This window comes from Thermobia domestica, chromosome 8, assembly GCF_964235325.1.
Source record: "Thermobia domestica chromosome 8, izTheDome1.hap1.1, whole genome shotgun sequence".
Taxonomy (NCBI): Eukaryota; Metazoa; Arthropoda; class Insecta; order Zygentoma; family Lepismatidae; genus Thermobia; species Thermobia domestica.
This window is the reverse complement of record NC_137461.1, coordinates 39403857-39430336: the sequence shown is the minus strand read 5'-3', so window position 1 is coordinate 39430336 and position 26480 is coordinate 39403857. Positions and strand designations below refer to the sequence as shown.

Below are 26480 nucleotides of genomic sequence, written 5' to 3'. Positions count from 1 at the left end.
AATGTCATTTCTCTATGACTTACAGTTCCCGAGATATGGTTCCTTAAATTTCCCGAAATCGGAACTTTTTTGGTCAGTGTCTCGGGGACAGTATCAGTGACGCGAAATATTCCATCAGTTGTTTCAGATATTTTTTTTTTTTTTTTTTAATGCTCTATCGAATGGAGCGCAAGTAACAGTCACACACGCAGTCATAGAGATTTAGTAACGAATATCTTAAGTTCATTAAAAATAACGGTTGAGTTGAGGCTATTAAAATGCAGCTAAGAAAATTGTCTAGGCAAAAATATTTCTATGCACACCTTAACATGTTAACATCGTATGTTAACGAACATATGTGGATGCCTAGTTTCTTTATACATACGGCTGTACAAAAGCAAGTAATTAAGTTTAAGAAACACTTACCTTCCTTTATGAACGTATGCCATGAATCCTTGACCCTACATATTTAGCCCAGATTCGCAAATTTCACTTTAAAAATGAGAAAACAAAAAGTTGCAAAGAAAACTATGTGTTACCAATTAATTTCATGTTGAGCTTCCTCCAGAGGAGAAAAATCGAAAGTTGAAATTCCATCAAAATGACTTCCTTCCAGAAATTTTTCTTAATTCAAGTATAAAAGCGTGTTATATTCGTTGTGCATACATCAGTTGTCTTTTACGTTGTAGACAGATCGACAAACAACATCAGCATGTCCAAGGTAAGCGTTAATTGAGAACCATTCATTTTGTAAGCATGCTAATTCATTAATTGTTAATTTATTTGTTACTTGTTTCTGTATTTTCTATGCTCTTTCTCGTTGTGATAAACCATACAGACACTTAGACCAGTACATAATTCAATAGGCCTAATTTTAATACTTCATTGGAATTTTGCAGAAAAGTGTGTATCGAACACGTGGAGAGTAGTGCATACTATCACGTTCTTATAGATTTAATTAAAATAAAGCTATTTCTCCATTTAAATTTTATAGAACATTTTTGTCCGTTTGTTGATAGATATCAGAGCAAAAACGGTAAGAAATATCGAGATTAGTGTTGTAAAGGCCTGGAAAAAAACAGAAACTGGGCAGAAAACCGTTTCTTCTCAAGCTTGATAGAAAACGGAAAAATTAGGGAAAATTTAAATTTTCGAATATTTTCCTACATTATGCTTTTAAAATGAAAATTATTTTATATTTACTAGTTTACAGTTAAGATCAATAAGTACTTAGTTTCTTGAATTAGGACAGGGAAATTTTTGTGGCAACGGTTTTCTACCAGCAGCTTGAAAATTTCCGGAAATTTTACAACACTAATCGAGATGTGATTTTTTTGCAGCTTCCAAAGGATATGTTCCATCTCCTGTATTAAATCCCTATTCAAACCGAAAGTGGTTCAAATTATTTAGTGATTTCCTGTTTAAAAGTTTATCGCCAAAGAAGGAAATAGGGTAATAGACAACAAGAAACTTTTCAATCTAACACACAATATGACTATCATGAATAATTTACCAAAACAGAAAGTGGTTCAGATTGAATACTATTGCCGGTTTCAATACTAATTTTTATAGAGCAAAAATTGTAACAGATATTGATATGCGGTCTGCAATAGATTCATTGTCCCAAGAATAGGTTTCATATTCTGCATAAATCCTATATTCAAACCGGAAGTAGTTTAAAATAGCTGTTCGCAGTTCCAACTTTTATTGCTATAGAACAAAAACAGTAACTGATAGCGAGTAGCAGTGTTTTTTTTTTTTTTTTTTTAAATTCAGTGTCTAAGGCAATGCAACATGGGTATTCTGAACACTCTTCCAAAATCAGAAGTGGCTCAAATTTAACATTATTTTTGGTTTCTATACTAATTTCCGTACAGCAAAATCGATAAGAGATCGAAATACTTTTTTGTTTCAATTGATTCGGCTAGCCAAAAGTAGATTCTGCCTTCTCCATTAACCGTCTATTCAAACCGGAAGTGGTTCTCAGCATTTATGGCCATAGAACAAAAATGATAATAGGTAGGAACGAGCTTTCTTCTACAAACAATTCATGATCTTATGGGAACATACCATTATAATTTGGAACACACTACTAAAACCGGAAATGGTTGAAATTCACTACTACTTACTGTTTCAATACTGATTTTGATAGAATAGAAACAATAAGAGACATCGAGATGCGTTTTTAGCAATTGATTCGGCTTCATCATTAATCTATTGTGACCAGCAGTTATAGATGTATTACTTGAAGTTTGAGTATTGAATTACCATAATTTGGACGTCTGTCGTAGTTTCACACTGTAAAGAGAAACTCACTTGTTTTTTCTTAAAAAATAATTTAATTGAATTGGTATTAGTTTGAAATAACGTCAATCAATATTTTAAATATTTTGATTTTTTCTGCTTTCTGGTGCCTGTATGGATACAGTTACCCACATAGCGCACGACGAACCAAGGACGACCCATTTTAATTCCAATTATTCCATATAGTTCCCGGGATTATCGGGATAATGAGTAGACATCCCATGGACGTCCTGCATAGGACAGATTCTCACGTAGGATATCCACGGGACGTCCCTGATGGAACAGAAGATCCCAGGGAAATCCCACGCCGGACATACCTAGGACCACATTATCCCACGATTTACCAGTGGACATCCTTTTCAGGTCCCGTTGAATTTCCCCTTTTTCCGGGATATTAGTGGACATCAGGAGTATCCCGCGGAGGTCCTATGGATGTCCTGAGAGCAAATTCGGATTTTTCCAGGATGTCCCGTTGTCTATTGCGGATAAATCTTGGACGGCCGTGTACTATGTGGGTATTATTTAGAATTAAAAGAACATTGAAGGATATTTATGCATAGGAATAACAAACGTTCTTTTGTCACTAAATGACAACCCTATCCATCCAGACTCCTTAAAGACAATGAAAAAAATGAAAAGAAATGAAATTCCCACGATTATGCCTAGGTTAAGAGAGAGAGACGATGATTAAAGCAAGTGAATGATGATGGAAGAATTGGGGGAATGAGAATGTGGAAAGAAACAGGAATACCCCGAGAAATCCCGCAGACACGATCTTGTCCACCACAAGCTTGCTTGACCGGGGATCGAACCAGGAAACCGACACACCAGGGGTAAACGCTCTACCTCTGAGCCATCGTGCCCCTTAGTACTCAAAACAGTAGTCGTTAAAACAGTGATTGACGTTCTTTTAACAAATACTGATTGGCGGTGTAAATATAGAAAGAGAAAGTAACCATTAATACATTGACAATAAATAGAAATAGGCTTGGACGTTGTAATTAGACATCACAGATATTCTAACATATTCCTCCATGGAGTCATAACAAAAATGACCAGGAATTTGTCGTATGTTATTTACGTTCATTTGGTCCCCAGATTTGAAGTTCCTTTTCTAGAAACCTCGTAATCACGTATGTTTAAAAGAGACTACTATTCGATTCAGTGTACTCAGAAGAAAAACATCAATTAGAAACACTATAAACGCGCGGACACGTTTAATATTGGCATAAATATGTACTTCAAAGATTCCAAATTCGATGTTGGGGTGGCGTGGTGGCTCAGTGGTACAGCGTTCACCTCCGGTGCTTGGGGTCCTTGGTTCGATGTCAGCTCGCGCCGTGTGGACTTTGTGGTGGACAAACACCGTGCTCGTGGGTTTCCTCGAAGTTCTCCCGTTTCCTCCTACTTTCTTCATTTCACCATTTCACTCATTTCTCATCATCACCCTTTCCTTTAGCCTAACCGGCATAAACGTGGGACGCAAAACTTAAAGATATCATTTGATTTTTTCCAAATTCGAGGTCATTTTCTTGTGACCTCACGGACGAATATCCATGAAAGTGGACCAATTGGATTCAGTGACCTCAAATAGTATAAATACTCACGAATTAATAATAAGATATCTATATCAATATGAGAACATTTCGAGACATAAATAGTATACGTCTGTAAAATATGTCTTACAAATAGATGGTTTATCTATTCTAAATACATTGTTTTGTATTTTGAATCCCAAGAATGAATTACATATATTAAACATGTTATTGCTCCAGAAAGCCAAACTCTTTGCTCCTACGGCGCGGGATCTGAGCCTACCACGATACTCGTCCCACCCACGGGATATCACTGATTGAGTCTAATGATGTTGTAAAAGTTAAACAAGACAGGATATTCGATGCGAAAATAAAGAAAAAATAATAACATTTTTAGCTCTAATCGCAAGATATATTGCTTTGTATAATTGCTCAATTTTTCAGAGTGAGTGTGTGAAAAGAAAATATTTTAGTAATATATCATTTCGCATAGTAAAATATGTCAAAAAAAAAAAAAAACGTGAAACTTATGGGGAGAACTTAAGATTTGACAACCTTGACTCATTTCCTGTTTGCAGTTGGATATAGTCCTAAAGTCCAAGGATGTTATAAAATAGAGGATCTGCCCATACAACAAAATCATGAAGCCATACGTCACAGTTCCGCCACATGTAGTCTACTCTACCCGTTCCGCGCCACTAAGATCGCAATATTTCGAGCCAACAAACATGGCGGAAACGAGAGTAGCCAATCAGACGTACCAGCTCAGACGATGCTCAGTTGTTTTTCTGCCTCACTGAGTTCATAGGATGAAGATACGTATGGGCAGATCCTCTATTTTATAACATCCTTGATATAGTCACTGACATTAGAAATGAAAACAAAATCTAACATTCAGTTTAAAATCTCACAATTATATCCTTTAGGCTAAGGGAGACGGATGATTCAGGCAACTGAACGTGGACGGAAAAATTGGTAAAATGAAAATGGAAGAGGAGCAGGAAGTAACACGACGAAACCCACGGACACGATATTATCCACCACAAACATACTTGGGGATCGAAGAAGGGACCCCATGCACCAGAAATAAGCGGTCTACCTGCTGAAAAATTTCTGATAAGAAGCGATGTTCGAACCTAAGTTTCTTCATATACAGTTGCACAATGATGTTAAACTTCTCTGAGTATTGGTTATCTAAAAATTCCTCGAATAAAATTTTAAGTTATTTGAAACAAAACCTTAAAGTTTTACGTCCCACGATTAGAGTGGCTAGAATGATAGAAATGCTGGAATGAATAAAGTGGGAGGAAACGGGACGAGAAAATATAAGCACGGTGTTTGTCCACCACAAAGCTCACTTAGCGCGATGTGTATTCTCTACCACTGGCCCATCGCGGCCCCTTTTCGATTATTTGAATAAAGTATTAAGTGTATTACAAAATAATAATAATAATAATAATAATTTGCTGGAACATATGAAATATGATATTCGACATTACAAATCTTGTTTCGAAACGTGTATTGATCTATGAATATTTACAGCGCCATAACTAATCCAATGAATTTTACAATATCATCAGCATGTAACAGGACAAATAAAAGAAAACAAGCATAATACCTACATCAATGAATAGATCTGATGGAATTGAACAGAATGATTTGTTTGATTGCAAAATAACATGCATACTTCTGCAGAAAATCAATTTTTTGTATATAAGTCAAAATGCTGATATTGCACTAAAAACCGTGCCATCTAGTAAAAGGAAACTGATACTGAAAGTAGCATTACCAACCGTTTTATTATAAAATTACCATGACCATAACTCACTTATTGATAATAAGACATAGCCCAAAATATAATTAATTTTTAAACTTTACTTTCATTCAATTATAACATTGTTCTATGATAAAATACAATAGTAATTATTATTAAGTACTAGCAGAATACTCATTCTTCGCACGGGGAGAATAATTTCATTTTGGGCATAAAGAGCTGAGTTTGGATTTAAATTGCATCGGAAGTGTCACTACTCGTCTCATCGGCCCCGAAAACTATGGACTCGACACTAATATCGGTCATTTTCGATCTTTTTTTATGTGTTCCCCTCCCCCAAGTTGCACCGTCAAACATAGACGCCGACTTGGAGAAAATATTGGGGGGACCAAAGAATGATTAAATATATAATCATATTCAGTCATTTTCTATCTACTGCTTTATGAAGGCCCCCGTCCCCCAGATATCGGTCCGCTGCATCCGCTTCACTGCGAAATTCACGACATAAGTCAAATTTCGCTAAAGGCATTAAAACAAATTCAACTTCAAAATTTGCGAACTTCACTGCAAGTTAGCGCACCACATTGATCTTCCCTTGTCATATCAGTATTGCCAGAGTGTTGATTGAAGCTTCAGTGCTCTATTAAACACCGTTTTGGAAACGGTCCTTTCTATCGGCTGTTCCTAATATTGAGTTAAAGGCACAACGAAGTTTACGACAGAAATTCTTGCTCTTCTTTGTTAACTCTGCCTCGAGTGGATTATATTTGGGGAGCGAGGACCCCACCTTTAAATATGGGGGGGGGGGCAAAAGTGTCCTTCTCCCCCAAAGTCGGCACCTATGCCGTCAAAGTGAAATGATAAAAACCATCCCAGGCTCGAATCTCATCTATGTTGAAAATTTGATCGAGATTGGTTCGCTATTCAAGAGATATAAAGTCCCTGTCATTTATATATGTATACGTATATAGATTCTGTGTTTTGGCAGATTCAGGGACTAATGATTTTAACTTCCAATATTTTCTTGCATTTTTCAAATCGCCGATCATTTGTGTTCTTCTTCTTCCTACTCCTCATTTTCCTTCCATCTTACCTTCTATGGCAGTATGAAGAAGACAATTTGTGCCCAAGATGTGTCCAATGCAATTGATCTTCCCACGAAGGATGCTGGCTACAAGCTTTCCGTTCTCTCTTTTATCCGTTTTAAAATATCTTCGTTTGTTGCTCTCTCTTTCTCTGCTCATTTTATTTTCTCCATCTTCTTTCAACACCACATTCGAAGCTCTCTAAATTATTTCTTCCCTAACTTGCGTAATATCTAAGTCTCTCAACAGTGACGGATCTAGCCAGGGGGCCTATTACCCCCTCCCCAGTTTTTTGAGTGACAAGAATAATTTAAGCTATTATTCATATATTTTGAAAGTTTGTAGTAAACTCATGACGTGGGTTCTCTCTGCCCGCCACCCCCCCCCCCTCTGTTTTTACCTTTTAGATCCGCCACTGAGTCTCTGAACCACACTTCATCAACTTCTTCCTTAGTCTAATATTGGGCTATAAAACATAAGTCAATCGGTAGTTCATATTAAGTTAAACGGAACGAGATGTTTGACGGTAAATTCTCATGCAAAGTTTTCGACAAAATAAAAATAGTTTTTTTTTACAGCAGGGAAAAGTATGTTATTCGTGGCGAACAACACTCGATATAGCTATTATAGTCTGCTAGAACAAACTCTCTATTTATGTATACACTAAAATATATTTTTAAAAAGCACAATATTAACTAGCAAAATGTATCTGCCGCTATATGTCTTTTTCTAATGGTGATACAGATATGTCTATGATGATATGTCTAATAGTGACACAGATACCGCTAATAGTGACACAGTACCATTTGTAAAATAACTCTGATGTCCATACTTCGAGATCAATATTGATAATAATTTTGCATTAATCAAAAAATATAATTATTATTACTACGGGAAGAGGTTTCTTGCCAATCTCCACGCTGCACTGGGCAGGAGATACTATATCACCTTTGTGCCTCTACGGACAAGAGATTCCTTACCAATCTCCGTGCTGCTCTGGGCAGGAGGTCCAACTTATAGAGAAAATATTATTAGAGACATTATTATTTGTAACTCAATGTACAAACCTTGAATAGAAACTTTTATAATAAAAAAAGGGATTGAAAGCCCCGCATATCGTTTCTCTATCACACATTTTATTATTATTTTTCAGCTTTTCATCGTTTTCGCCTTGATGGCCATCATTGTGTTGGCCTCTGCCGCTGAACAAAAGAAAGCCTCAAAGGAAAAGAAAGCAGCTGTAGAGGAGAAGAAAGAAGATTCTTTGGAAACAGCTAACTCTATTGGACTTGGCTACGGTCTTGGATATGGCGGCGGTCTTGGCTATGGACTTGGTCTTGGATATGGAAGATACATCGGTAAAATCACTTTTTTTGTTTCGTAAATACAGACTGACGGCTTCTGAGAGAAGTTACTTCAGTAAACATTTAAATGTTATCGCCAACAAGCTAAAAGGAAGAAAGCCTACTTAAGAATGCACTGATATTAGTTTATGAAGCTGCACAGAACTTTCTTCTCTTGTAGCGTTAAAATTTAATTTTTCACATATATGGCTTCCCTTAAGAACCACCACTCTAATATACAGTAGTTCAAATAATATTAAGAATTTTTCTGGTACTACAACTATAGTACATCATAAGGTACACAATAAAAAAATGGTTGTGTTAATTCAACTCAATTTTAACACAGGGCAATGGTTCCACCGTGACTACCACTATGCGGTGTTAGTTCAACACAGACCCTGTGGTGTTGGCGTTTAACACAGGGGGGTGTTACGTCTTTAACACACAACCGGTGTTGAGCGGTGTAAAATTCGGATCTGTGGTAGTATTTTCGGTGTTGATTCGACACCATGTCAGGGCACGACCGTCTCAAGAGACGGTCGTGGTCAGGGTCGGTAGCGTGGAAAAAACTGTTAAGCGTTACTTGTGGCGGTGTTGCACCAACACGAAGGAAGTAACACAATGTGTAGTGTGTTAATTATTTTGTGTTAATATTACACCATGTTAAGTTTCAATATAACATTGTCCCTGTGTTACTTCAACATCATTTTCTTATTATTTCAACACACAATCTGTCACAATTCAAGGTCAAAGCCGTATAAGCATCTCTTTTGGTGTTAATTCAACACTCCCTGTGTTAAAATTCAAGCTCAGACCACCAGATTAACACCGCATTTGATTAGTTCGACTCCACTTCTGTGTTACTATTACACCGATTTCGGTGTTGAAATAACTCCGTGTGTGGTGTTGACAGGGATTTATTTGTAGCCAGGGAAGCCTGGGAATTTCCCCCTTCTAAATTTTGACTTCCCTGTCTCTAGGCTTAATTCAGTCTTCCCAGCCTGGGAAGATATTTTCCCCCTTTCTTAAGCTATAAACTGTTTTGAAGTGAAATGATTCAACTTCATGTTTTAGTAGCGATTCTTTATTTTTTTCAGTATGTTTATTGTCGCGAGCTATGTTGGTCTTGCTTATAAAAATTGCTTCCCGAAGAATTGTTCATAGAATTGCTTTCAGTTTCTTCAGTAGAGTGTAAGAGAGGCTTTTCCAACTTAAACTTACAGCATACTGACGCTAGAACCATTTGTCTGTAAAAACCCTCGAATCTCTTCTTTCCATAAACATTAATGGACGAGACATTACTTCTTTCAATGCAGAAAGGTATGCCTTCAGCTGGATAAAAAGTGGACATCATGCTGCTACCGACAAACCAACTGAGAAAGACGGTATCCGATGTAAACAAACCTCCTATTGGTTCACTATTCTAAAGTTAGGTACGCTGTGAAAATATTGTTAATTTCTATAGACAGTGTTAGATAACACGGCGTAAGTCATGCTTCAACATACTTAACTCAAGGTGAAATCTGCAGTCAATCCTTTCTTGTGATTTTGTTGTAAAAACTGTAAATATTGTACGCTAAAATGGCTGTTTCAATTTCGAGAGTATAAGTGAAAGAAAAGGTAAAGTATTTTTTCCCTAGGTAGTATCATATTGGTAATTGTTTAATACATGCTCATGATTCTTCGGAGACCAGATTACAGTCTTTGTTCAATTCTGGATTCGTTTTAATACCAGTATGTTTTGTTGAACAGAAGTTTATTTTGAGCAGAACAGTGCTAGGGTCACACACCCCTGAATCTAATTTTATTAAGTAAAAGGAGCAAGCGCAAAATCTCATTTATGATATGAGGAATGACATTTAATACCGTCTTTCCCCTTCTATTTAATAAAATCAGGTTTAAGTGTAGATGCACCTATCACTGTTCTGCCCAAAGTAAACTCTTACCTTTTATTGTACTTATTGTTTGGGCGAGGAATTTGGTTTTCAAAGACCAAATTAGAACATACTAAAGAATTATTTCTCATAACAAAACTGTTTTACGTGGGAGTGTGACATTTGTTACGACAAGTTGTGCAGATTGCAATGTAATTATAGGGCTTTTATTGAGTGCTGCACACTTGTCTTCACCAGTAGGACGAAACGCAGCAAGGTATCATATGTAAACTAATCTACCTAACAAAATATTATCTAAGGTACCTATCCGTATTTATCATAAAATTGTTTTTTTAAAAGGTGAAAAAATGAGGAACTTGGGGACCGCCTATCAAACTACTACCATAATTTTAAAGTAGGTAGGTTTAAAAATAACGTTGTCCCAACCCGACTTTAAAGTTGTTCTGTTATACGAAACACAATCTTGCATAAACATTCCTCCCTTCTACAAAATCCACAAATAAATCACTGGGTGTTGATGTAATCATTTTTCTGTGTTGGAAAACCATGTGGTGTGCATGCTTACGCTTACCGAAGATTCTAATTTTAAAATAAGAATAGTAAACTACAGAACACTTCATATAGAAAATCTTCATAAACCTTTTTTTCGTCCTCCCCAACACTTATTGTGAAGTATTTCTTTATGGTGCGAAACACAACCTTCACCAACGTCTTATTCAAGAATGATAGGAAATTCTTACCTATATCCTTATAATATGTTTGCATCTTAATCGTAATTCTACTTGTTTTCCGCCATTTCTGAAGCACAGTTCCCAGTCTTGACTGGTGAGCTCTAGTGCAGTGTAGAAGTAACACAGTAATACGGTGTTGTTTCTCGCTGTTGACATATTTCTTCAGAAACATTATGTAAAACAATTGAAAACACATCGCGCGGTTTGCATGTTGAAATTTTGCGTATACCTAGATTTGTTTAAGTATTTCTTTCTACTGTGTTTGTCTGTAGCTTCAGTTCATAAGTCTGTATAATTAGATGCCCAACATATTTGGCAATCACGCAGAAAATTCTACACTTGTGTTAATTTAACACACAGGCTGTGTGACATTTCAACTACCCGCATTTGACACACAACTCCAAATGGAGACTGAGTAGTTCTAACCACATGTTTGTGTTATATTTTAACACAATCGTGTTAACACGTAGGCATGTCGTTGAAATAACACAACGATTTTTTACAGTGTAGTTACCTTAAATTAGTACCATCTCCGTAATTAACTCATAGAAGAAAGTCACACTTCATAATAATACCATTTGTGCACTAAGAAACTATGAATGTAAGGTGAACTCTTTAAAAAAAAAAAAACTCCCTTCTCCCCCTTTCCCTTTGGTTTAGTGTTTAACTTACTGATAAGTTTCCATACGCTTGATTTATTAATATATTTTGTACAAAAGGTACAACTTGAATACTTCCTATAATTATATATGTGTAAAACAAGTGTTCTAATTGGTCCATTTTATTGCAGTTACTGGCAGAAATACTACAGGGCAAGTCAAAGTAATGGGCCTGATTTTAGAAATGTATTCTGTTAAATCTAATAAATATATGTTACTGTGAGACATGTCCTAAGAAAAGTAAACTGTCAAAGTTTTCTTCCAACATATGATCTACAGGCATGTAGCCAGGATTTTGTAAAGGGGCGGGGGGCGATCCATGACATGAAATACTGTGGTCATCACAGCAGTGGATCAATCATTCTAATCTATTTTACTGGCAACATATATTGGTTTGTTTAGCCAGGATTTCGTAATGGGAGGGGAAGGGAGGAGTGAGCGTGACATGAAATACTGTGGTTATTACACCAGAAGCTCGATCAATCTAAACTATTTTACTGGCAACATATATTGGTTTGTTAGGACAATAAAATAAGGATAGGTTAGTAAGCATTTTAACAAAAAAAAACTATGAAGAAATCTCGAGTAAAAGAATTTAAAAAAATATCGAAAAATATTTCACAATATTTACGTTCCTTCCTTTGTTCATTCAAATACAACAATTTTCCTTTTAATATGACTTCAATTATTGTAGAAAGTACATATCCAATTATATCTCGTAAAAAATTTTACAATAGGCCTTTCTGCGTTCCTTTCTCCGTCCAATCAAATGTTAACAGAACTTTCTTTCCACATAACTTTTTTGGTTTCATTATTCCGTCAACTACTGTCTGTTCCAAATGACAGGTTAAAGGAGCAGTAGAAAACTGTTTCTGAAATAACGTGTTTCATACTGCAGAGAAGCGATGACGAAAAATTATGGTAAAAAAATATCCACTCTGTTGCAGAACGGCACTATGCTTTCGAAAGCTTGAAATTTCCCTGATCAGTACCAGAAGTTCTGAGAATTCCGTAACTTTTCTAGAAATTTCAAATTCCCTGTCTTTTCCAGCATATTCCGCTCATTCGCCATTATGTATTGAAAGTAATACAAATCTCCTCATGTATTGAAAGTAATACAAATCTCCTCATGTATTGGAAGTAATACAAATCACCTCATGTATTGAAAGTAATACAAATCTCCTCATGTATTGAAAGTAATACAAATCTCCTCATGTATTGAAAGTAATACAAATCTCCTCATGTATTGAAAGTAATACAAATCTCCTCATGTATTGAAAGTAATACAAATCTCCTCGTAAGAAATAGTAATCAAAAGCTTGCTGTAGATTTTATTTAGAACACTGATTCTTCTTTTTCTCACATCTTTTCCTTCATTATTTTTTTTCATTTCTGGTTTCGAAGGGCGAACCGGAAGGCCCGGACCCTCCCCCCCTTGTCTACGTGCCTGTGATCTATATGAACACCTCGCGTAACACAGTAGGTATTAATCCAATACAATGTAGTCTATCTCCTGCCAAATCTTTTAACCGTTCGAAGTATATGTCTCAAAGTAATATTTGTTTATTAGATTTCACACAGTAACATTTGTTTATTAGATTTCTCACAGTAACATAACATTTGTTTATTAGATTTCACACAGTAACATTTGTTTATTAGATTACACACAGTAGCATTTGTTTATTGGATTTCACACAGTAACATTTGTTTATTAGATTTCATAGAATAAATTACCGAAATCTTGTCCATCGTTTTCACTTGCCCTGTATATAGAGGGTTTTAGCTAAGTTCTATACATATCCACGATTTATATTGTTCTGTACACATGACTTCCACGAACTTCATACTTTTATTATATCAAAAGATTTTCAATTATGAATTAATAATATAAATATCTCTCTTTCAAAGGTTACCCAGCCTACGCTGGTTATGGAGGTTATGGTCTTGGCTATGGAGGTTATGGACTTGGCTACAGAGGTTATGGTCTTGGACTCCGAGGTGGTCTAGGCTATGGTGGCTATGGATTTTATGGTTAAATAAGATTCATTGCTCATCTGCTGAAGTTATTGGCTGCAATGTATATTGTGGGGGGGGGACCTATGGGTGAAAAAAGCGTGTAAGAAAAAATCTAAATAAAAAAAAGTACTCTTCATTTACACATATGTTTATTTTTAGTATAATTACTGAAATTGTTTTGCTAATTTACAAAATTGATAAAAAAGGAAATGTTTTACGTCCCACCATTACGTTATGTAAGCTGAAGGAGATGGAGGAATAATGAGAGTAAATGTACATCCCTTAGTTTAACGTCCCACGATACGCCCTTCAGGCTAAGGGAGATGGGTGATTAAGGTAAGTGAACAATAATGGAAGAAATGGTGGAATGAGAAAGTGGGAGGAAACGGGAGTGCCCCGAGACACAACGTTGTTCAGTTACTTGGTCGGGAATCGAACCGTGGATCCCATACACAAGAGATAATTGATGCACCGTGCCTTCCTATGATTAAAAAAGGTACTGATAGAATGATAATGTGGAAGGAAATGGGAGAACCTTTAAAAAGCTTGCGAACATGATGTTGTCTCGCATAAACTCACATTCCTCGGAATCAAACCAGGACTTCTTGCATTAGATGTGTCAGGGCTTTACCACAAAGCTATCGTGTCCCCCTCCCCAATGACACTTATGGTTAGTAATAGTGAAGAACTATTAAAGGAATGAGTAGAATGAGAATGTGGGAAATAACGAAAGAGCTTCGAGAAAACTCACGGACATGCCATTGTCCACCTCAAACTTACATGGTGTGCGGTCGAAATAGGGTTCCCTCACATCCTAAGTGAGGCCTCTACCACTGCGCCACTGTGTTCCGTTGCTAATATAAAGTAAATTAGTTTCAGTATAAATCATTTCGTCGTAACTTCTAAGAAAAACTTTCCTGATTACTTTTTACATAAAAAAATCAAATTACTTGATTTCAAGGATTTCCTCCAAAAAAACGAACATGAGTCATCAAATTTTTGAGTTGATTTTGAGTTTAACGTCCCTTTCAGCAGCGAGGCTATATGAGACGGGACCTACTGATTAACGTGGAATACGAACGACATGAGCTCCGGCCGGGAATCGAACGCGGGATCTCCTACGCCAAAGGCGCGTACGGTAACCGCTTAGCCACGAATGAGCTAAGCCAAATTTTTTGTCTGTCCCATTTTATATACTGTATGTTTTTTTTTTTTTTTTTTTTTTTTTAAGAAATAATTCCAATATCCCACATATTCTGGTATAACTATCCTAAAATTTTAGAAGTGTATTATGGATTATTTCACTGTATCATTACATTGAAATATTTTTAGAGTCCTTCTTGTTGCTCTAATTAAGAAGAAATTTATTTGTTGTTGGACCTTCCAATAAAACGCTAAGAAATGGACTCATAAAAGGTTTCCTGTAGCAATGTGTGTTGAGGTGGACACTACGCAAAAGTGACAATAACAATATCAGAATTCTCTAACTTAAAAAAAAAAAAAAAAAAAATACTTTAGAATTGATTTGAAAACTGATAAGTCTATGTCTGCGAAAAGATTTCGCTCCTGTGTGCTTTAAGGAACTAGCAGGTTGTTATGTAATCTGGTAAGTTTTCCGTTCATGAAGCTATTATTATGGGAAGGAAAGTTTATTTTGAATATTTAGTGGCTGGCGTGTAACATTGTGTTACTTTTAGATCAGTGTCTTAAAACATGCTTGTTATGAACAGAGAAAATAGTTAGATTAAATAAAAATAGACATAAATCTAGCAAAACTTAGATATTTGTAACAAAAACTTATACGGATATCGAAACTCGTACAGAAACTTAGGAAACAAACACAAGTTCTTAATATTTACTTCCCAATTCGTAAGAAGTTATTTAAATTTTGTGAGTTTAGCCGTAAGGCAGCCTTTGATATTCTCAATACCATTCAGGAAATTGAATCACACACTTCATGTTTAATGGTTTGTATGCTGTATCCGGGAAGCTCATTAGTAACCTGGATTCCAAGAAACATTGTTGAGTATGAATATTTTGCTTTTATATTAGACCTATTAAAAGGCATGGAAGGAAATCGAAGTGTAAGGTGAAAGTTTACAACAGTGTTTTCCACAATTGTAGTTTTTGGAGAATCTAGTTAATTAATTTAGACGAAATATTATTTATTAAGTTAAAAAAAAGGCAACCAACTAAATTTATGTGGCAATTTCCAAAAGCAAAATATCGAATTAAACTACACCATAAAATAAAATGAAAAAAAAAAAATATTAATTTATAAGAGTTAAGTTCCAAAGTTGGTCGACATTTCTTGCAAAATGTTGAAAATTTACCGGGAAGAAATGGATAATTTCCTCGTTTGTGTGCTTGATAATGTGTAAGAAGAGTGGAAGTTGTGTTTATTTTTTCTACAAGCGATTTTAAACATGGAAGTATTTGGCAATCGGAGGGTACTACTTCGCGCGAGATTACACCGTGGTTGGATTGTAGGAAAGTAACGAGCATTTGTATTCTGAACATGGTTGCAGGTGTATAAAGACACTCCAGTTAGTATTCTTATGCAGAGACGAAAAATTACACGTATTAATTTCAAAGAAATGAGTCCAAACTTCCCTAACCCTAATCTAACCCGGACCTATCCTACCGCACTTATCCCTACCTTAGTCTACTCTACTCTAACCTAGAGACAGGGTTAGCTCAGTGGTAGAGTGTTGATCTCTGGTGCATGGGGTTCTTGGTTCGATCACAGTTTGCGCCAAGTGAGCTTTGTGGTGGACAAACTCCGTGTTCGTGGGTTTTCCAGGGGTTCTTCCGTTTCCACACACTTTCTTCATTCCACCATTTCATTCATTTCTCATCACCGTCTCCTTTAGCCTAGCCGGCATATACGTGGGACGTAAAACTTAAAGATTTCATTTCTACCCTACATTACCCTACTCTTTATACCCTTGTAAAGCGGTCTTAAAAATTTTTTTTAAATTTTCGTAGCTCTTATTATGCTTTCTGTGGAAAATCAGGTCAACTTCGAAATAGCTGCTATTACAATCAACAGTTTTATTATTATTATTATTATTATTATTATTATTATTATTATTATTATTATTATTATTATTATTATTATTATTATTATTATTATTATTATTATTATTAAGATGGACATTAGGTAAGACGTCTTCCGAGTTTTCGTTACGTCGACAAACTCTTTCAGCTGATTTTCGCAGATTTCGAAAGCGAATCTAGTACGTGTTTCAGATTATTCTACAACGTTATCCTTGACATAGGCTATTACGATGTTACGTTAGAGCCACGCATAATATTTCCACACAACGATACTTCATGTGCGATAAACAACGCACCGCAATTTGGGTCATCGAAACACCACACAGAGGAAAATAATATAGAAAAAGTGATTTCGAAAACAGTTAGCACAATTGACCTTGGCTAAGCAGGATACGAATACGGTAATCTCCAATATTATCAGTGTATCAACCTTGGATATGCAGGTCATGAACTAATTGGAAATTATATTCCAGTAATTAGTTTTTTTTTTTAAATTTTTTATTTCTTTCTTTTTGTGCGTATGAGTGTTACGGTTCATTTCAGTTTTTACATAGAGTTATTTGTTATTTCCGCTCGATTCCATTGTAATTTCATATTATATCCCAGAGGCAATTATAGTTTTAATTGAGTTTTTCAAGTTTTTTCTTCCAATATTGGTTAATATTCATCAATAACACATCAAAATCTTTAATTATAGCCTTGTTTTCAGTAGTCAATCACATGTTTTTTGTTTTGGCGGGATACAAGTGGTTGATTTTTGGTGGAATTTAATTTAATTGGCATGCAAATTAAATTTTTGAAAAAGATAATTTATACCTCAACTAGCAGCGTTCACCCCGCTTCGCTGCGGTCACCCCGGAACGCAATAAACGTTGTTACTTAGATAATTTTTACTTTTTCGCTTTCAAGTGATATGATAAAAACCATAGAAGATTGCATTAAATGTTAACATTATATCGCCTGTCATTTATGTTAACCCGCCCCGCTTCGCTGCGGTCACCCCGGAACGCAATAAACTTTGTTACTTAGATAATTTTTACTTTTTCGCTTTCAAGTGATTGCAGTAAATGTTAACATTATAGCGCCTGTCATTTATGTTAACCCGCCGAGTGACACGGTCATGCGGGTTGCATATAAATACGTTTATTTTTACCTATGATGATCTAACAAAGGATTTGTACGTTATGGACACTTGAATGGTCAATTATCTCAAGACACTGGTAATTAAAAATTAAAGTGATATGATAAAAACCATCTAGGGTCCAAATCCTAATAACCCCCCAAAAATAAAAGAAATTGGTTCAGCCGTATTAGCGTGATGAGGGAACAAAGGATTTGTACGTTCTCTTTTATATATATAGATAATTTTTGATCAGAACAATAAACTAATTTCATGATTTTATTGTGTACAAATAATGACTGACCAATCAGAATTACGAATTAGATTTCTGGGCTTTCGATATTTAGAGACATGTTAACCTACACGCAGTGGCGTATTTACGATTTTGTTTCGGGGGGTTTGCTAACTTTCGGAGGGGGGGGCTTTGTCTGAAAATGTGAAAATTCAGCAAGATATTTCATATACTTTACTATAGTAAGTAAGATTTCGGGGGGACTTAAGTCCGGAAGCCCCCCTAAATACGCCACTGCCTACACGTATGAGGGATGACGTCCCTCGGCGATTACAATATCCGAGCAAAGAGAAAGAAGAAGGATTGGGGAGGGAAGGAAGTGGCCTGGAGCTTATATGTTAGGTACCACCTCGGCATTTGCCTGATATGAGTGAGGCCAGGAAAACCTCACTCAGAATGGCTGGTCTCACAAAGCTTTTACACTTTTTCGATCGAGTGTCCCTACCGGGAATCGAACCAGAAGCCATTCCCACAAAGGTGAGAGCATTAGCGACTACGCTACACGGGGCCACAACTGACCAATTAGAATCTTCATTGTTAAACTCTCTTTGTAGAAGTTTCTTTTAGAATTATTTACTTACGTACACATTTTTCATTACACACGTAGTAATTACCACTTGTAAAATATCAGTGTTAACTACAGAATACTAGAAACATGCATGTAGTAACTTTGTTTATTATATATATATCGAGTGTTTTCTGAAAGTGGCACCCACTGCCCACAGAGTATTATTGTACAATTCAAAATAAAGATATATATATATATATATATATATATATATATATATATATATATATATATATATATATATATATATATATATATATATATATATATATATATATATATATATATATATATATATATATTGAACAGTTTTCGAGTCCTCGTCTGGAGACACAAACTACACTATGTGGCAACGTCGCGAATAAAGAACCATAGATTAGAACTATCAATCTAGCAAATAGTTATATTGATTCTTTCCAAATGGCAGCTAAAGTCGATATTGATTGACACTAGCATCACTTATTACTATCAACTTCTCAAGGCAGCAAGAGGTAACCAAAAATATATATTTAACTCTGAGCAGTAGTAGACATGTGAGTGGCAGTAGCTGAAGAAATAACAACAAACGGTACTGTTCCAACAACAAAAATATATTAAAATATTGGATAGTTAATTATTTCTATTCTGTACTTCGCATGTATTTAGGTACGTAACATATAGACCTATACACAAGCTTTATGCTATTCAAATTGACCATATTTTTATTATTTATTACATTTTATATTAATCGGGTGAATTTAGCGAAAAAGAAACGTTAATCTAAAACAAATTCCAACAAAAGGTCTATGAATGGTTTCTATCTCTACCAGGTGCACTGATTGACAGAAAAAGGTTTACCAAAATCTGGCAGCTGGAAGTGGCTTTTTAAAAGATGGCCGCCAATAACCTCAAAAATTGCGAAAGCACCAATAATTTTCGTATTTTTAATCGTAGAACAATTATTTTTCCATCAAACTTAAGGTTTTCTTCTCTGTCAGGTGCACTGATTGATAGAAAAAAATGTGTATCATGATTTGGAAATCGGAAGTGTATTTTTCAAGATGTCCGCCTCGAATCTAAACTTTATTTTTGAAGGTAATGAGTTATTTGACTTTTCCTGGTTGTTTGTTTGTGATAATGTAGGTCACAATGCTATGATAGTAGACAGTAAAGAAACATTTCATAGGATGGGTATCATTCTACATTGATACCAGGAGTAAAGCGGACATAGCCTATCTTGTGAATAGGAAAAAATGTCGAAAATTAATATGACAGGGACGTAAAATATTAATGTAGTGGAGTACAGTTTTGCCAAAAATACATTACGAGAAATAAAGTTTTAAGATCTTGCATGTTATCAAGGCTGTAACATTATAGCTGATATTGATATTTGAGAGCTTTCGTTTCGTTCCAAGCAGCCTGTATCAAATTGGCAGGGAATTATGCATATAATTCACTAGGGAAATTTCTCATCCTGACCACTCCTTAATTTTATTTTTGCCTATGGCCGATATTTCTTCCGGTGACAAAACGTCCATTCTATCGACATTCAAATTTATAAACAAATTTGGCAGCCAACAGAACGTCCCTCCTATAATAAGTTTTGATCAGTCCTTCTAGCTAGTGAAATAATTAAAGTTGCATCACAGGTCTCCCACTTAAAAAAAAAAAAAAAATCGTACTTATGCTTGGCAGTTTTCACACTTTCATGAATTTGCTTGGAGCTATAGGTGCACTAATGGACGAGACAGGCCTGGAAAACTTTTTAAAAGTGATGTATGGTGAAAATACCGTAATGCAAATGTTAAACGGTAAAGCAGTTCCAAGAGTTTTCAGAGCCCATCTTCTAGTGGATAGATGTCTTCATTAACCATTAACTACTTGTGCAATCTATTCTGGACGACAATTTTGAATTCACTTCGCTAATAGATGAAACTGACAATATGTATTTGTGTATCTTAAGGGGTGAAAGAGCTATTGAAAGTATAGTCACATCTAGTTCAGTAACAAAAATAAATGATACTTCTAAAGAAGAAAACTGAAGTCAGTGCCCAGTCTAAAACGAGCAAGTTGTGAATAGCATAGCAGCAAATGATAGATACTGTACAAGCGCTGATAAGAGCAGATCACATTGGTTCTTGGATCAATCATCTGCATGAGATTTACAATGCATTGCCGACATTTGCAGCAGCAGGACACTACAGCTATCTAAAATCAGCATCCTTGTGCTTTCAGGAAATGAATGAAATGGAGAACAATAACCCCGAGGTCTATAGGATATTTCAAAATGGGTTGTTTGTCATCCATCGAACAAATCAGTTTTGGGCTGGTCTAGGTTCCGTCATTGAACAGACACTTATGAGATAACTTAAAACCTCGGGCGGTTTAATTCATGGAAGCAAGATGGCAGAGGATAAGCAAAGATTGTGAATTATGTCAGCCCCGATAATATCTGATTACAATCTTACCATGCAGGGCTTCAATGAACTCTCTTATACCACTAATGAGAAACACCGAGAGTCAGTACTTCAAGAATTGAAAGAGGTACTTCAGCCCTTTCAAAAATATACGAAAAGATGTCGTCATGTTCACCTCTCTCTAGTGACTCCTCATTGAAAAATATCAATGGTATTGTGGCAAAGGAAGACACCAGAGCGCATGAGCACGAGTCAGTGAGGAGGAGCGTTGTGCACAGTATGATTGGGCAAAATGTATTTTCCTTTGCTTTTAAGAGGATTGACAAAGTAGATACCCTGAGTAGATTCATCTGGAGTCACAGTTGCTCAAGGCAAAAGTATTGATCCTGACTTGCTCTTCCAGCAATTTCCTGTAGTCTTTAGGACATATTGCTGTAGATTTAGAGGAGCTGATGAGTAAGAACTTAGTTCATGCCCAACATCACTTTCTGAGGACATCCACGTTCTGAGAAAGGCCAATAAACCACAATTAACCCATGCCATTGTAGAGTATTGTAACAATCGAGCATCAATTGATTCTGATCTATATATAGATAGGTATATTATTGACGGAGGCTACTTGATACACGAGCTGAAGTGGAAAAAGGGAGATACCTTTCGTCAAATAGCCAGAGTATATGCAGACTTTACAATTAAGCACTATGGTAAAACAATTATTGTGTTTGATGGGTATGGCACAGGTTCATCAATAAAGGATAATATACATAAGAGAAGGTACCAACACACCGATAAACCAAGAGTTCACTTTAGCGCTGATACTGAATTCAAAGGTAGACAGGAAGAATTCCTTTCCGTGGAACGTAATAAACAACAATGAGTACGGCTAGCGAAACGAATCCTGTGAACTAGTTGAAAACTTGATGACAATGAACTTATTCCAGTAATGCGTTGATATGATTGTTGCACCAGATTCTCTATTGAAAATTATGTACTGCAATTGTAAATCTAACTGGAGTTGAAACAGGTGCAGCTGCAGAACGTATAGACTTCCATGCAGTTATGTATGTGAATCATGACAAGATACGCACTGTAACAACCCGGTGTCTGATGAACCAGAGGACAGTGATGAGCAATAATATACAATGAAGTTGTGACTTTTACTCCCAAACTGCTGCATATTTTTACTCCCAAACTGCTGCATATTTTCATAACCAAATATAAAACACATTTTGTAAAATAAATGTTTTATAGAAAATATTGATGAAAACCAGTAATGTAATCTAGTCAATTTAGCAAAAAAGAAATTCTAACCTTAAACTCATTCCAACAACATGTACAGTATGTGAACGGTTTTTGTCTCTATCAGGTATAAAGTAATGTGTACAGTATAGCCAAATTGTATTATGATGATAAGAACACAATTTAATGTAGTGTGTGTACGAGACCTACTAACTGGTTATATTGATTATTATTGGTATCCATGTTTGATGCCATAGATATTATTTATTGGTGGAAATGAATTCCTTTAATATTAAAACACTAAGTTTGTTGGAAAAATAATTGCTCTGCGATTAAAAATAAGAACGTAGACATTTCGCTGATTTTCGAGACTAATGGTGGCCACCTTTTAAAAGCCATTTCCGGCTTCTAGGTTATGAGAGACAATATTTTTCAGTCGATCAGTACATCTGGTAGAGATAAAAAGCGTAATTGTAATGGAGAAGTAATTTCTACAATTAAAAATAACAAACTTTAGGAATTTCACTGATTTTCGAGGTTAGCTGCGGCCATCTTGAAAAACGTCTCTTACGGTTTCCAGATTATGCTATAAATTTTTCTGAAATAAATCAGGACAACTGGTAGAGATAAAAACAGAACATTTGATTGAAACATACTTTGTCTAAGATAATAAATAAAGGAAGTCATAGGAAGTTCTCTTATGTTTTAGGTTATAGGTGGCCATCTTGGAAAACTCCACTTCCAGTTGTCAAATTTTGGTAAACATTTTTTTGTGTGTGTTGATCAGTATACCTGGTAGAAACAAAACCCGTTTACAGATCTTTTGTTGGAATTTGTTTTAGGTCTGACGTTATACAGGGAGTCCATAAAGTCCTGCAGGAAATTAAAACTCTATAACTTGGAAACTACATAATGTATTAACAAATACTTTTTGGTGTACTTACAGAAAGGTTCAAAGTTTTGTTTCAGCTAGTTAAGGCTCATCACCAAACCTCAAATTGTGCACTATTCACGTCCAATCACTCTTTCAGTTTTTTTTTTTTTGGGGGGGGGCAAGAATTGCGTGTTGGCGGTGCTTCTCTGCAATGTTCAAAATCACATCAGTTATTTTGATATTGAGATCGTGCAGATTAGCTGGCTTCTGCGAATACACTTTGGTCTTCATGTGTCCCCACAGCCAGTAATCACAAGGCGCCAAATCTGGCTATCTTGCAGAATAGGGGTGGGTCCTCTTCGGCCAATCCATCTCTCTTTAAATTCTTCGTTAAGAAACTGTCGAACTTGAAGGGCATAGTGCGGCGGTGCCCCATCCTGTTGCATGTGGACCTCATTAAGGATGCATAACCTAGTAAGTTCTGGCAAAAGGAATGTCTGTAGCATGTTCAGATAATTGGTACCATTTACCGTCCCTTCCTGGAAGAAAAAAGGGCCGATAATGTGCTCCATTGAAACAGCACATCACACATTGACTTTGGGACTACCCCGATTGTGCTCGTCGAATTCACGTGGATTTTCCACCCCTTCCTCCAAATTCGGCAGTTGTACCTGTTCACGTTTCCAGACACATGAAATGTGGTTTCATCTGAAAACAGGAATCGAGACAGAAGGTTGCCATCTTCTTGTAAGCGGGTAAGCATTGACTCACAGAATTCCATTCTCATGTCACAGTCTTCCTCTATCAGCTCGTGCACGAATTTTAACTTATAGGGCCGGACCTTCAAATTCTTGCGTATGATCTTGTATGATCTTGTATGATCAATAACGTTGACTTCGGTATTCCCAGTTCCAATAACCTACGTTTAAGCGACTTCATTGGACTTCTGGCTACGCTGCCCTGCAACGTGTGAATCACATCGTCATTCGTTCCTGGCCTTCTACTGCGTGGTAAATCTGAAACACTACCCGTTTCTTTGAACTTCTCGTACCACCTCTTGATACTTGTTTCTGCTGGCGGTGTTTTCCCACACGTTGTTTGGAACTTTCTCCGCACTGAAAGGCAAGATTTTAATTCCGCAAACCACCAAACACATTGTGCCTTTTCTTTAATAGACGCCATCTTAAGTCACGTGATTACCAGCGCAAACATCATCGAGCATTGTGGCCGGAACAAAACTTTAAACTTCCCTTCTTACAACCCCAAAAATGTATACACTTAAACATAACGGTTTCCAAGTTATAGAGTTTTACTTTCCTGCAAGACTTTATGGACTCCCTGTATTGACCCGACTATATTGCCTATATGATTTAAAGTGTATCACTTGCCTTCTAGCTCTTCACTATAGAAAGACTTGTGTTACATTATTACGGAAAAAGAAACGCTGGTACACTCGAAGAAATAGATATTTTCCATCTCAAAATACGTTTGGTAACATTGCATGCGCCCAAGAGTGAAGCATTACTTGTAGCTTTCTGTATTTTCCTTCCAGCTATAGCACGACCAACAAGAGATGGTCTCTGACGTTTCTTACCACATGTGGTGGTACATTGCAGCCCCTACTTTGATACCAGTGTTACCAACCACGATCACTCTGGTGAAAGATCACTCTGTCTTATACCATTAATTAAATTGCCACTACAGTTGCACCGAAAAAAACCTTGACACGCGAGTAGTGGCAATGTCACTGCGAGCTGTCAGAGACGTTATCTTACTGGACGCACTATAGGCGAACGAACTATGTAAGCATTTTGTATCCTTTCCTCTGCTCTCTCCCTCTGACTGTGGTTTCCAAAAATGTTTGTTTTCCATGTTTTACACTAGATTTGTCATATTGAATTATCAAAAAGCCAGCTTCTTCAGGTGGTTATAAAGAATGTTAGCACGAAAAAATATATATAGTTAACGAATGATACCAAGTAATAAAGCTGTTGTTTTCTTGTAAGATTGAAGAGGTGGATGCCTTTCAGCTTCTTATTTTGATTATTCTGGGTGCAATCCTCGTAGAAAACTTTGATTTCTTTTGCCCTCTTTGATATTAACATAACCCGAATAATGATACGTGGACAACATGAACTCCCATCGGAAATGGAACCGAAGTTATTCGTGCCGAAGATACAGAAGCACTATGGTGTGCAGGGGCGGATACAGGATGGACTTCTGGACGGGGACGGCTCGAAATTGGGGCGGTGAAAGATTCTCAGTTTTGTCTCTTAGCATGGTTTTGCAGCACTGGTGACTATGTCGCTGAGGGGGCAATGACTCGTTACACCCCTTTCCTACAGGTCAACCTATAGTTGTGTTCGATACTTTCCCGCCGAGATTTTGTGTAGTAATTGTCACTACACCAGGGGCGGAGTGTTTTAATTTAACAAACGCGCTTCTTATTACTCATATTTCTTATCGAACCAGTATTTACTTCTATCTTAGGTATGTTGTAGACGTTGGTATTAGTTTGATGTGATGTGGGGGCACGTTAGCTCCGTGTTAGAGGGCTTACCTCTGATGCGTGAGATCCTTGGTTCGACCCCGGACAAGTAACTTTGTGGTGGACATCGTGTCCATGGGTTTTTGTCACATTACTCTCGTTTTCCTTCCACATTCTCATTCCGTCAACTCTTCCGTCATCATTCAGTTGCAATAATCATCGTCTCCCTTAGCCTAGACGCCATAGACGTTAAACTGAAAGAAAGACTGAATTTCATGTTACATAACTTACACCAACCACTCGTCTTCCGTGAAACTAGCTCTTTGATCCTATAGCATATTATAGTATTCATATCCAAGAATGATTAATTTACCTTTGCAAGTGAATATTCGTGTAATGAAGCAATAATTAAGGGAGACCGGGGTATTCACGAACACTTAAACTTTGATTATAAATAACTTCCGTTTTTAGAGATAAAATTAAGATTTCTTGTGTATAAAAATCTTCGAGTTTTTCCTGTTTACTGAAGTGCAGAGGAAAGTCAAAAGTAACATTTTTCAACAAATCGGTAAGATACAGGGTGTCCGAGAAGTCCTTCCCTGATTACAGAAATTGATAACTCAGGCTAGAAATACGATAGAAATATGAAACTGGTGTTGAATTGTTTACAAACTATAAAAGTTTTGGTCACATCAGTACACTTCCACATGAGCACCCTTGGTAGCACGTAGCACATCTAGGCGATATTCAATTTCCATCCACACATTAGCCAACATCAGGGTTGGTGCAGGGTTTCAAGATCTGGTACACGTGTTCGGTAGACCTTATCCTTGACATAACCCCATAAAAAGAAGTCTAATGGGGTTATGTCAGGAGAGCGTGGAGGCCAAGCTGTTGGTCCATCACGACCAATCCATCGCCCAGGAAATGTCCTATCGAGATAGGCACGAAGTTGCACTTTGTAAGCACGAAACAATAAACGTTTGTGTAAAATGTCATGGATAGAGCTTTTTGGCATCTGTAATTCACGTGAGGCACCGCACAGCCTCCACCGTGTCTGCTGAGGTTCTTGGTCGACCAGACCTCGGAAGGTCAGCAACCGACCCTGTGTTCTTGAACTTC

The 26480-nt window shown here is 36.4% G+C and overlaps 1 protein-coding gene across 1 annotated transcript; it reads left to right on the top strand.

The window, feature by feature from the left end:
- Positions 1 to 569: 569 nt before the first annotated feature.
- On the top strand, positions 570 to 13426 carry LOC145691685 (uncharacterized). The gene is made up of 3 exons (XM_081767025.1): positions 570 to 700; positions 7831 to 8035; positions 13214 to 13426. The coding sequence occupies exons 1-3, from the start codon at positions 692 to 694 to the stop codon at positions 13339 to 13341; spliced, it is 342 nt and encodes a 113-aa protein (XP_081623151.1). The 5' UTR covers positions 570 to 691; the 3' UTR covers positions 13342 to 13426.
- Positions 13427 to 26480: the final 13054 nt, after the last annotated feature.